Source organism: Oncorhynchus tshawytscha, linkage group LG31 (assembly GCF_018296145.1).
Source record: "Oncorhynchus tshawytscha isolate Ot180627B linkage group LG31, Otsh_v2.0, whole genome shotgun sequence".
Taxonomy (NCBI): domain Eukaryota; kingdom Metazoa; phylum Chordata; class Actinopteri; order Salmoniformes; family Salmonidae; genus Oncorhynchus; species Oncorhynchus tshawytscha.
Window position 1 is genome coordinate 7,459,345 of NC_056459.1, and position 13,190 is coordinate 7,472,534.

General features: G+C 41.5%; 1 protein-coding gene and 1 long non-coding RNA gene across 2 annotated transcripts; both read left to right on the plus strand.

The window, feature by feature from the left end:
• The first annotated feature begins 2,210 nt into the window (after positions 1 to 2,210).
• Positions 2,211 to 5,760, plus strand: LOC112229282. Its single transcript, XM_042310600.1, has 14 exons — positions 2,211 to 2,599; positions 2,816 to 2,931; positions 3,015 to 3,086; positions 3,175 to 3,258; positions 3,383 to 3,529; positions 3,619 to 3,699; positions 3,825 to 3,974; positions 4,100 to 4,149; positions 4,269 to 4,338; positions 4,438 to 4,524; positions 4,623 to 4,721; positions 4,831 to 4,911; positions 5,000 to 5,104; positions 5,626 to 5,760. Exons 1-14 carry the CDS (start codon positions 2,434 to 2,436, stop codon positions 5,758 to 5,760), a joined length of 1,443 nt encoding a protein of 480 aa, XP_042166534.1. The 5' UTR covers positions 2,211 to 2,433.
• A 697-nt stretch (positions 5,761 to 6,457) lies between these two features.
• On the plus strand, positions 6,458 to 8,744 carry LOC112229281. The gene is made up of 3 exons (XR_002950161.2): positions 6,458 to 6,613; positions 7,589 to 7,733; positions 7,832 to 8,744. It is a non-coding gene; the product is annotated as an uncharacterized LOC112229281 (long non-coding RNA).
• The last annotated feature ends 4,446 nt before the right edge of the window (positions 8,745 to 13,190 follow it).

The following is a 13,190-nucleotide window of genomic DNA, read 5'->3' on the forward strand; positions in this document are numbered from 1 at the left end:
ATATCTTTTTATGGAATGATCTATCCATGTGAGAGAGGCACACTCAGTCTTGACTGAAAACTCATCTCTTCAGTAGGTCCTATGATTGAGTGTAGTCTGGCCCAGGGGTGCAAAGGTGAACGGCAAGGCACTGGAGCGACAAACTGCCCCCTCTCCACTGGGATTCTGGGGGTTGAGTCACTGGCTTACTAGTGCTCTTCCATGCCATCCCTAGGAGGGGTACGTCACTTGAGTGGGTTGGGTTCTCTGTATTAGTATTACCCACATCAGCCCATTAAAACACATTGGTAGAGCAGAGATGACTTAGAGCCTTCAAAATGAACTCTGGACCTCGAAGCCAGTTCGACTGCATTTTTTCCATTGCTCCCCTCTAATCAGAGACTGATTTAGACCTGGGACACCAAGTGGGTGTAATTAATTATCAGGTAGAACAGAAAACCAGCAGGCTCCGGACCTCGTAGGGTTAGAGTTGAATACCCCTGACTTAGAGCATGTGACTTTGCAACACACAGGTGTTTCATCTCCCCACTGGGATGATTTTAACGGTGAAATGCCACACATGCCTCATTCCACTCAGGTAGGAGGGTACCAGAAATACATTAAAAACAAAACAAATGAAAAGAGAACACTTCAGTACTTCAGGAGCACACAGACCAAAAATATCCCTGGCATCAATATTTTCAACAAGCTCGGCTCGGTATTATAGCACCACCAAATTCCATTTATTAAAAGGCTGATTCAATTCCTATGGGGAGGGGTGGTCGGAAACAGTCGATCAATCTGCCAAAGTCTGCAAAAAGCTCCAGTACTGTTTGGTAAAGTAAAAATCAGGATACACCGTATCTGTTTTGAGTTCCTCTGAAAAAACCTGTTACAGTCTAGCCTTACGTAGTATGCCACTGTCATTGCGTAGTGTGCCACTGTCATTGAGGAAGAATATGAACACCATGATCACGGTCAAGTAGAGGATGGTAGTGGTGGTGATCTGTAGCTTGGAGAAGAAGTAGTGCACATTGAAGACTCACAAGACATCTCACCCATTGAGCATGATCGGGATGCTCGGGATCGACGTGCACAACAGTGGGTATGAGTTCCCGTCAATATCCAACAACTTCGCAAAACCATTAAAGAGGAGCCGGACAACATTCCACAGGCCTCAATCAACAACCTGATCAACTCTATGCTAAGGGGATGTGTCCCTCTGTATGAGGCAAATGGTGGTCACACCAGATACTGACTGGTTTTCTGATCCACAACCATATCTTTATTTAAAAAGGTATCTGTGATCAACAGATGCACATCTGTATACCCAGTCAAGTGAAATCCCTAGATTAGGGCATAAATAATGTATTTTGTATTTTAATTAACCAATTTCCTTCTATGAACTATAACTCAGTAAAATCGTTGAAATTGTTGCATGTTGCGTTTATGTTTTTGTTCAGTGTAGATACATACTATTTATCCGCATATTGCCAGATTATTGCTATCAACCCTGTTTGTATCTTTTGGAACAATGGTAGTGAAGTTTATTAAAATTATGTAGAATAGATGGGCCACCACAGATGTTACAGGCCTCCACAGGTCTTGACCACCATGTTGCTATGCTTCTTTAGCATCATATTGTTATTTATTTAAAAAAATATATATATATATATATATATATATATATATATTAGCATCACATTGTTGTTGTCGTCGTAGAAGAGTACAGAGATGGGACTGAGCTTGGTGGGTGCGCAGCACGCTTTGGAAACCTCATCCGGCTTCAAAAGGTGAACCTGCCATGAAAAAAGGTCAATCAGACTTATTCATACATACACTTTGATATAATCAATGATAATATCCTGTTTATAAAAGAGGTATGGATTACTATTATGCAGATGCTTCAGTGCTCTCCTACCTCAGTGGGATGTGGCTTCGCCCCCCTTGTCTGAATGTGGTCAATATGTTTTAACCCGGGTTGTCTGTGCTCCACAAGACTGTATAGCCCACTGGGCCAAAGCCTAGACTTTCAGAAGTTCAACTATAACAACCTCCATGAAACAAGCTAAAACATTTCAATGGGCCATTGACCTAGCTAGTGACTTTAAAAAAAAAAGATTTGGTCTATAAGTTTTATATTATACACACACAACATAAGAAAGCCTCTGGTGACAAAATAGGGTCAGTGGAATTAGAATGATGACCAGGAATTGTATAGGATTCTAATGGTAACCATAGAGTTCCAAACTCATTTCTATGGCAACACAGCTGTCAGTTTAGTAAACAACAATTTTCAAATATATGTGTTGCCATGAGACATCTAACCGTTAGAACATATCGGCGTTCTATTGAACGTTTTCTGTTCGAAAACAAGAACAACTTCAATTTGCTGTTTAACAACAACAAACTTGTCTGATTTTTGAGACCTGAGATTGAAACATCGACTGGAAAATGCCTGGGTGCTTTTCAAGATTGACGGAGCGAGTGCGAGGACGTCGGCAGCCTTCTGCGTCGACAGGTTGTTCAAATTCATTTATGGGTTGTTTTTGTTGTCTTTTTCCGTTTTGCAGGGTTCGCGATCGTCGGGAGGTGGACAGCGACAGCGACTTCGAAGAGGGTACGTGGAGTTTTAAACTTCTTATTTTACCACATTCAACATTGACAATGTCATTTGTGAAACGTTGTGTATTTCTGTAATCCAAACTTTCAAGCTAACGTTAACTTTAGTAATTGTTGCTAAGCGATGCACTTTTGGACTTTTACTAGTAGTGACGTTAGTACGTGCTACGTTTTACGTCCTAATAATTGTTTGTTTTCCTTTTCCTACGTTTAGAATCAACTGTGCTGGATGAGGTCCAGTTGGATGTGCCACTGCTGCCAGTTATCCTTAATGTCCAGGATGCTGCTATCATCCTCAAAAATGTGCCAGATGTGCTGACTATCTTTGAGGTATAATTTTCTGAACGTTTTGGGTTTTATGTTTATAAAGTATCCCACATATTCATTCTGAAAATCTTTGTTGTCTGCTTTAGGAGGCCACTGGTAATTGGCAGCTGATACCGATTAGGTTCAGCCCCCTGTACTGTGGGCCTGTTGTGATCAGGGTAAGAGAACCACACACAGTCACATCACCGTTACAATGTTTGCTGTTTCTAACCTGAATGTACTGTAATGTCACCCCCTCTTGTGCAGAACAATGCCGGTCCGGTGGCTAAAGCCTGGAGAACTTTCCAGTTCTTCAGCCCCTCTATCACCTACATGCGTGGGGGATCCCAGGTATGTGTCTTTGTAGCTATCTAGTCCTTATCTACATTGTCAGAGTCATGTGATCAAGATGGAAATATTTTACAGCGATGGCTGATGTTGTTTTGTTGATGTTACTTGTCGTTTCTCTCCACAGCAGGTGGTGGTGAGGAGGCACCATGTGAGTAGGGTTCGAGGCCTGGAGACTCAACTGGTGTGGGCCATCTCCAAGGAGACAGCCAGGCTTAGTCCAGAGGGCATCCCCTACTGTGCCACCAAGGTGCAGTCCGTCACTTGGATCCAGGTAAGATGTAAATACTACGGAAATCGTATTAGATTAGGCTTTTCTTCACTTATTCCATTTGGCCTTAACATGTCGTCTCTCTCTGTCAGTATGTGGCTGGCAGGGTGACCCAGTATGTGTCTCACCTCCGCCACGAGACGTCTGTGGACGTGACGTTTGGCTGCTACCAGGTAAATAAACGTTTTCCTATGTATATAGAATACCAATTACTGTGCATTTTTCCATTAGATATGCTCTGTTTTCTAATAATGTGTGTGTGTGGTAAACAGGTGTGTTGTGTGTTTTTTTGGAGCAGCAGACTGATGTCTCAGTGGTGTATGCCACTCTCCACATGGGGCTGGATGGGCTGCTCTCCTCCTCGGCGTGGTCGGAGGCTGCCTCCGTGTCTACGCCCACCAATCAGCAGTTCACTGAGCCAGAGCCTGAGGGCCACAACTGCTATGAGGTCAGATGTTAGACACACAGCTACACATTCTATTGACTAGTAGCATTAAGATCCATCCATTGACACATTGTTTGTCATGTCATTGCATTGGTCACTGATGTTGAATGTTTGTTCTGTTGTTGTAGGGCTGGGAGGAGGACCTGCTGCCTGAGGAGAGAGAGGTTCCTCTGCTAAAGTGAGTTCCTCTAAATGTCTGTGTAGTCTGGGCTTGCCAGATGCTGAAGGATAGTTGTCACCATGCTGTATCCCCATTGACTCTAATGGTTGACATGCTCCATTCCCTCCCTCCCACAGCCTCTACCTTACCACCAAGAGAGTGGAGGACATCGCCCTGAGGCTCGTCTCCCTGCGCCAGGCCTTCACTGTGAGTGGACCCACTTTTATTTTTTCTCTGTATCTTCTTGTTCTGTCTGTCTCCTAGAGGAAGATGGGTGTCTCACCCTAACTCTTCCCTCTTCTCTAGACACTGTTTGGTTCCACCCTGGGCAGGAACCATCTGTTTGTGGCAGGAAAGGTCCTAATGGGTGCACTGGTTCAGGCCCACCACATGGTAGCTCACTAACTCATTATTCATTCAAGGGAAAGAGGGCGTCCTCAGTGGGAAATGTGTTCTGTTCACTAACATCAATGCTCTTTGCTTTGTTATAGGACGAGGCCGAATTCATCCGTGCCTATAATGACTTTGTGGACTACCTGAGTGACCCCTCCAAGAAGATTGACATTGAGAGGGAGCTGGTTGAGGCAAAGGTGAGTTCATTAACTCTTTCATGTCTCACTTTGAGTTCTTCCACATGCATGTCTTTTATACATCACAGTAGCTGATCTATTTGAAATCATTCCTATTTTCTTGTCCTAGATCCATCATGTTAACCTGATAGATGTCCTCTTTGAACTGGTGCTGTTTGGGTTGATGACAGCTCAGAAGTCCCTGATGGTGGTAAGTAGCATCTCACTGGTACATGTTTCGATGTCTCTCTATTAGCAAGTTCACTTCAATTTTTCTTCTCTCTTCCTTTTTCCTTTAGCACCCTGGTGGGTTCATGGAGCGTCTGTACGCTCTCCTGTACTCCTTCCTGCCCGCTGCTGCCAGCATTGAGCCAAAGGCTGAGAGATACCTGCTGCTGCTCAATGTAAGAGTCAAGAGTTTACTTCCTTATTCCTAGTAGACTTTTTCCTGATTAACAGGGTTTCAATTACATTTTACAGGGAGTAACTCTCATTGTCTCTCTGCTCTTGATAAGCTAGTAACTCAGAGCCATTATCTATGTGTTGTGTGGTGTTCTCTTCAGGGCGGGCTGATGGCTCTGCTAGATGACATGTTTGGGCAGCAGCTGGCCTGGTACTTTAACCCAGTGTCTCTGGTCACTGAGCTCTCCAGCCTCCTGGAGTACCACCTGGAGAACCTCATGGCCAGCATGTAGTCCTACTGCAGAGATCTGAAAGGCCACTCTCTCTCTCTCTGTCCATCTCTCTGTTTTTGTCCATCTCTCTCTCTCTGTCCATCTCTCTCTCTCTCTGTCCATCTCTCTCTCTCTCTCTGTCCATCTCTCTTTCTCTCTCTCAGGATTTGAGGACTTGAAGTGCTTCGTTGAACCTTGATTAGTTAACACCCCATTCAATTAATGTATTCTCTTGTTTTCTCTCCCCACAGGATTCTTGTGACACTTTGCCACCTAACAGGGATCTAGACACTAATGCACTACATTACTTTGCACTGAATTTTACATTTTTAAATAAAATAACTAGTATTTCAATTGCATTTGTCTCTGTCTTTCCATTTACTTGATTATTTCATCACTACTTCCTCTTCCTGGAGTTATGAGGCTAATATTACATGAACAATTATGCTTTATTCTTTGCATATGGAAATAAACAACGTTTAGTTGATTTACAGGCCCACACTTTATGGCATTGTATTGTGATGTGTGATACTGTACTGACTCTACAAGCTGTCAAAAGTGTTCCACAGGGATGCTGGCCCATGTTGACTCCTTCCCACAGTTGTGTCAAATTTGTATAATGTCCTTTGGGTGGGTGGACCATTCTTGACACACCTACTACCATACCCTGTTCAAAGGCACTTACATATTTAGTCTTTCCCAATCACCCTCTGAATGGCACACATACACAATCCATGTCTCAATTTTCTCAATGCTGAAACATCATTCTTTAACCTGTCTCCTTCATCTACACTAATTGAAGTTGGTTTAACAAGTGACATCAATAAGGGATCATAGTTTTACCTGGCCAGTCTGTCATTTAAAGAGCAGGCATATAGTATAAAGTCGACCACTTCAGTCTTGAATATAACTTCTCACTATCTGTACTCTACATTAAGAGTCTGCCATTGCAGACTCAGTTAATATAGGTATTTTACTTTCAATTTGCCATGTTTTCCATTAATGTCTGAGCCAATTACCTTCTTTCCCACTGAAACCAATGTTATCGTTCATATGAGAGAGGGTGTAGTAGTGCATACTGACCACTAGTTGGATCAGAGTGTGGTTGGTGGCGTTCATGCAGGACCCCAGAGGGTATAATAATGTGTACATCACTTTTTCGAGGACAATTTGTAGACGACAGCTAGTTAGGCCTACGTTTTGAATTGTTGCATTTTGTTTTAAGTGGGTCGCCACGCGGTAAGTGTAATGCAACACTTTTTTTTGTTAACTTCAAACAATCAAATGTATTTAGAGAGCCCTTTTACATCAGCCGACTTCATGCTGAAATCAATAGAATGGGGGTTAAATGTTGGTGGTGTAGCGCTGTTTGAAGGAACACTATTCACACTTGGAATAACCTATACACGGTTGGTTAGATGAATTTGTAGAGGAATTAAATTTTTATCTTGGAATGTCAGGTGTTGATTTCGGTAGGAAACAGACCACTTTTTTGTTAGTGAACTTCAAACGAATCACTTAGGATATCAACAGTGACAACGGTTGGCTGCTATTTAAGTGACAGTTTGACTGTCAAATCCATGTATTGGTGTGTGACCATCGACTTTTATAGAGAGAGCGCGTTTAATTTTCTTTGCCATTTCATTAATTTATGTGGCATTTCTAAAAGTCCTGCATAACCCAGTGCGTGTGACAAAATCATCGGTACAAAACCAAAGATATTGATCTGTTTTAAGCAGTCAATCATGTCATCGTGAAAACTATACACTTTTATACTAGCATCAACAATCTGAGGTAAAATGGATGTGTAATTCCACTACATTTTATGGGGTGAAAATGCAGGCTTGTGGGAAATTAGTGTAATATATAATTTACTATGGCAAAATAATTTAACATGTCAATTTAAAAGATGATAGTATACAGTATGTTGCCCACTCACAAACAATTGCAACAATGACGTCTTTTTCTCACTCATTTAACCATTTAGAGAGTAAAATGCTCTCAAACCCAATTTAACCGGGTGCTCTAGACTAGAGCCTCCATCGTCTGTACAGCAGCCTGAACATTTGACATCCCTACCTTTTAGATTTCTCTTTGTGTCTAGACCATTGTACTGGCCTGTTGTGTGGACTAGTTTGATGCATCTTATTGCTTTGTTATCATTTGTCACCAGTCAGCCTCAGCCAACAATTGTTGATGTCCTCCATTCCTTAGTCATTCATGCAGCACTTTGAGAGCAAGCATCCCAAATCCCCAATGCCCCCAGAGCTGGATGATGCTGAGGCTTAAAAGACCAACGCACACAATGGACCTACAGCTGGGTTTCTATTCTCTCATCATTCAGACTCCCAGTTTACATGTTAGAAGCAAACTCTTTCCTTATGCTAAAGTTGTATTTTGTATGACTCATTATGTGGATATGTTGTCACTCATCGCCTTTCATGTTGTGATTCACAGACACACGATGACCACGATTAGAGAGCTGCAACTGGAACTTAATGGCGTCAAGAGACAAAATACTGAGACCCCTGGACATGGGTGGGGGATATTTGTGACAATGACCTAAAAAAGGGGGCAGAAGCACACCAGCACCCTATCTTATATGTCCAACCACCCCTCAACTTCAGACTCTTTTGAAGCACCCATCTTAATTATATGAGCCCACTCTACCTACATCCCTTTTCCCCATGCTGCTTCCTTCAATAATACCTGATTCAATAACATCTAGACTGTTACACGTCTAAAAGTATCAGGGTGTTATTGTTTTTGCAACTTTTTCTCAGTTGTGTACCGCTGTCTTACTTTAACCCACAACTCTTTTCTATACCTCCTCCCATACACTCTTGTGCAAATCATTTCTGCTTTCTTTGAGAATGGTGTCATAGTGGAAAGGATTTGTTATTTGTCCAAGACTGAGTCTTGTTCTGCCTGTAAAAGGCCCTGGTTGAAACAGTGCCAAAATCACTGTGGATAGTCGCCGGGTCCACGTTGTAACAGTTGTATTTTGCATTTGACCATTTCCAAGAAATGTAGCAATATATATGAAATCATTCCTCTGCCTATTTGATCCATTCTGAAGGAAAGCAGTGAATACGTTTTGTGTGTGAGAGAATATTTATGCCTTGTAATTCTAGCAGAAAATGTGTTACTTCCAAATGCAAGTTAAACGCCATTCCTTCTATACTGATACCAGACAAATGTATACTTACAAGTATTTTCAAATGTATTTCCAATATACTGCAATGGTATGTAGCTGAAGAGTGGTGACACTGTTTAGGATAGGAGTGTCAATGGCATTTACTCTCACGTCTGCATCAAATCAACCTCTGCAATAAATATTCTAGTTTGTTTTATTAAAAATATAGCAGTACACAGTCCTTCAGAAATCTTTTGTCAATGACACATGCATATGTATTGGTTCCTCTGTACATAGAACAACTACTATTGCTACTAACGTGTACTGGTTCAAAGTATAATTAAAGAAATGCACACACTTATGGTCCATATATTTAGCGTTTTAATTGAACCATGTGTAGTACATCTAAAAGAGACAATGAGAAATTCATGGTTCAACAAGACAACAGCCATCAAAAGGGTAGAAATGTAGCGTTGCACATGTCACAGTACTTCACAGCTTTGATTGGATACATAGAATATGACAAAGGGTGATGTAATTATCTGAATTACTGTAGATTTGAATAGTTTAATCAAGAGGGACGAATGGTTTCAGTCCAATGTGAAATAGATTTACTGTTGGCACAAAGACTTGACAAAAAAACATACCGGCACAGATAATCTGGCAAACTGGAAAGTGTGGAAATCTGTCCTAACAAATATTTCACATTTACATACAAAGAGAGAGCACAGTATGCCATTATTGTGATAACTATGTATGTATGTATGCATGTGTAACAGTATAACTTTAGTCCGTCCCCTCGCCGGGCTCGAACCAGGGACCCTCTGCACCATCAACAACTGACACCTACGAAGCATCGTTACCCATCGCTCCACAAAAGCAGCAGAGCAAGGGGAACCACTACTTCAAGGTCTCAAAGCGAGTGACGTCACCGATTGAAATGCTATTAGCACGCACCACCGCTAACTAGCTAGCCATTTCACATCGGTTAGACATGTATGCATGTATGTATGTACAGTTGGTCGGAAGTCGGAAGTTTACATACACTTAGGTTGGAGTCATTAAAACTCGTTTTTCAACCACTCCACAAATGTCTTGCTTAACAAACTATAGTTTTGGCAAGTCGGTTAGGATATCTACTTTGTGCATGACACAAGTAATTTTTCCAACAATTGTTTATAGACAGATTATTTCACTTATAATGCACTGTATCACAATTCCAGTGAGTCAAAAGTGTACATACACAAAGTTGACTGTGGCTTTAAACAGCTTGGAAAATTCATGAAAATGATGACATGGCTTTAGAAGCTTCTGATAGGCTAATTGACATAATTGGAGTCAATTGGAGGTGTACCTGTGGATGTATTTCAGGGCCTACCCTCAAACTCAGTGCTTCTTTGCTTGACATCATGGGGAAATCAAAAGAAATCAGCCAAGACCTCAGAAAAAACATTGTAGACCTCCACAAGTCTGGTTCATCCTTAGGAGCAATTTCCAAACACCTGAAGGTACCACGTTCATCTGTACTAACAATAGTATGCAAGTATAAACACCATGGGACCACGCAGCCATCATACAGCTCAGGAAGGGGACGTGTTCTGTCTCCTAGAGATAAACGTACTTTGGTGCGAAAAGTGCAAATCAATCTCAGAACAACAGCAAAGAACCTTGTGAAGATGCTGGAGGAAACAGCTACAAAAGTATCTCTATCCACAGTAAAACGAGTCCTATATCGACATAACCTGAAAGGCCGCTCAGCAAGGAAGAAGCCACTGCTCCAAAACCCCCTTAAAAAAGCCAGACTACGGTTTGCAACTGCACATGGGGACAAAGATCATACTTTTTGGAGAAATGTTCTCTGGTCTGATGAATCAAAAAAATAGAACTGTTTGGCCATAATGACCATTGTTATGTTTGGAGGGAAAAGAGGGAGGCTTGCAAGCCGAAGAACACCATCCCAACCGTGAAGCACGGGGGTGGCAGCATCAGAGCATGCGCAGACCAGCTGGCTGATGTGTTTACGGACATATTCAATCAATCCTTATCCCATGCTTCAAGAGGGACACCATTTTTCCTGTTCCCAAAAAACCTAAGGTAACTGAGCTAAATGACTATCACCCCGTAGCACTCACTTCCGTCATCATGAAGTGCTTTGAGAGACTAGTCAAGGACCATATCACCTCCACCCTAGCCCCACTCCAATTTGTTTACCTCCCCAATAGGTTCACAGACAACGCAATTGCAATCACACTGCCCTAACCCATCTCGAGTAGAGGTCGACCGATTAATTGCAATGGCCGATTTCAAGTTTTCATAACAATCGGTAATCGGCATTTTTGGACACTAATCACGGCCTATTACATTGCACTCCACAAGGAGACTGTGTGGCAGGCTGACTACCTGTTATTCCAGTGCAGCAAGGAGCCAAGGTAAGGTGCTAGCTAGCATTAAACATATCTTATGAAAAACAATCAGTCTTAACATAATCACTCATTAACTACACATGGTTAATGATATTACTAGTTTATCTAGCTTGTCCTGCATTGCATATAATCGGTGCGGTGCCTGTTAATTTATCATTGAATCACAGCCTACTTCGTCAAACGGTTATTTAACAAGCACATTCGCGAAAAAAGCACTGTTGTTGCACCAATGTGTACCTAACCATAAACATCAACACCTTTCTTAAAATCAATATACAAGTATATATTTTTAAACCTGCATATTTAGTTAATATTGCCTGCTAACATGAATTTCTTTTAACTAGGGAAATTGTGTCACTTCTCTTGTGTTCTGTGCAACAGAGTCTATATGCAGCGGTTTGGGCCGCCTGGCTCGTACTTACAATAAACAATTCCCGACAAGGAAATGGGGGAAACAGAGGGAACATATACAACATGTAATTAGGGGATTGAAACCAGGTGAGTGCGACAACCAGACAAAACAAATGGAACATGAAAAATAGATCGATGATGGCCAGAAGACCGCCCGAACTTCGGCAGAAGTCGTGACACTGATCAATTGCCTGGAGCAAAGAGAATAGCATAAAACTCATCAAGACATTGTTAGACCCTTGTTAGTGTGCTATTTGCTCTGATAGTTTTGCCAGTGTGAAATCAATTGCAAACACGAGGGAAATGCACATGATGTAAGATGCCCTGAAAGAGTTATTCATACAAAGTGTTATTAATAGGTGAAACTCACACGCCTCTTGAAGCCGAAGTAGGCTAGCTGCCCATGAAGGTAATGGTCACGGAGATGCCAAACCACAAAGCCAAGATGGCCACCACCGTGCCGAAGGGGATGGCTGCCAAGAAATCATCCACCCACAGGATCAGGTTAACCAGGAAGAAGTCTGCAAACAAGATCCTAAGAGGGAGGGAGAACAATGGGTGGGGGAGGCGTGGGACAGTGAATATCTCACTGGACAAATGGGCAACAGCATCACCCTAATAAAATCTAGACATGTTTAAAGATGTTTCAGTCAAGTATGTTGCCATGATGTGTAGAATCTGTCATTGACAAAAGGGAATATTGATCATAAATACATAGTGGTGATTAGCATGACAGTTGTAAGTAACAGCAAACTTTCCAGGACATAGACATGTCTTATATGGGCAGAAATATTAGATTAACAAGAATTTAACTGCACTGTCCAAGCTATTACAGTGAAAAAATACCATGCTCTTGTTTGAGGAGAGTACACAACAACAAAAAAGGTAAATCATGTACTTACATTCAGTAATCTTGCTCTGATTTGTCACCCTGAGGGTTCCTGATGAAAATGTAGCATAGTTTTGTTTAATAAAATCCATTCTTATATTCAAATGTAGGAACTGGATTCTACAGTTTGAACCCCTGCTGTCTCTGGCTCCACACCCACCCTGTCCAGCCATCCAGATTGGTGAAAGTTAGTGTATAAGCTAATGATCCATCATTTATGACATTCCTGGGAGTGTGTAAACTTACATTTTGTATTACCATACAATTGTTGTATGATCTCTATAGTTATGTACTTGAAAATGTATCAATTGACCAATTCGGCACATTTGGGCAAACTTGATACAAAATATTGTCCAGTATTGCCATGCTTCACTGGATCAATCTGGACCTTTATGCACACACTGCTGCCATCTAGTGGCCAAAATCTAAATTGTGCCTAAACTGAAATAATACATGTTATTTATTTTTTATTTCACCTTTATTTCTACAGGTAGGCTAGTTGAGAACAAGTTCTCATTTACAACTGCGACCTAGCCAAGATAAAGCAAAGCAGTGCGACACAAACAACAGAGTTACACATGGAAAAAACAAGCGTACAGTCAATAATACAATAGCAAAAAAGAAAGTCTATATACAGTTTGTGCAAATGGTGTGAGGAGGTAAATAGGCCATAGTCATGGAGTAATTACAATTTATATAATTAACACTGGAGTGATAGATGAGCAGACAAAGATGTGCAAGTATAAATACTGGTGTGCAATAGAGCAGAAAAGTAAATAAAAACAAAATGGGGATGAGGTAGGTAGATTGGGTGGGCTGTTTACAGATGGGCTATGTACAGCTGCAGTGATTGGTTAGCTGCTCGGATAGCTGATGTTTAAAGTTAGTCAGGGAAATATAAGTCTCCAACTTCAACGATTTTTGCAATTTGTTCCATTCATTGGCAGCAGAGAACTG

Coding starts and splice junctions, on each gene's coding strand:
- LOC112229282 (XM_042310600.1), top strand. CDS start 2,434: ATGCCTGGGTGCTTTTCAAGATTGACGGAGCGAGTGCGAGGACGTCGG. Junction 3,700..3,824: donor TGACGTTTGGCTGCTACCAG/GTAAATAAACGT, acceptor TTTTTGGAGCAG/CAGACTGATGTCTCAGTGGT. Junction 4,150..4,268: donor AGAGAGGTTCCTCTGCTAAA/GTGAGTTCCTCT, acceptor TCCCTCCCACAG/CCTCTACCTTACCACCAAGA.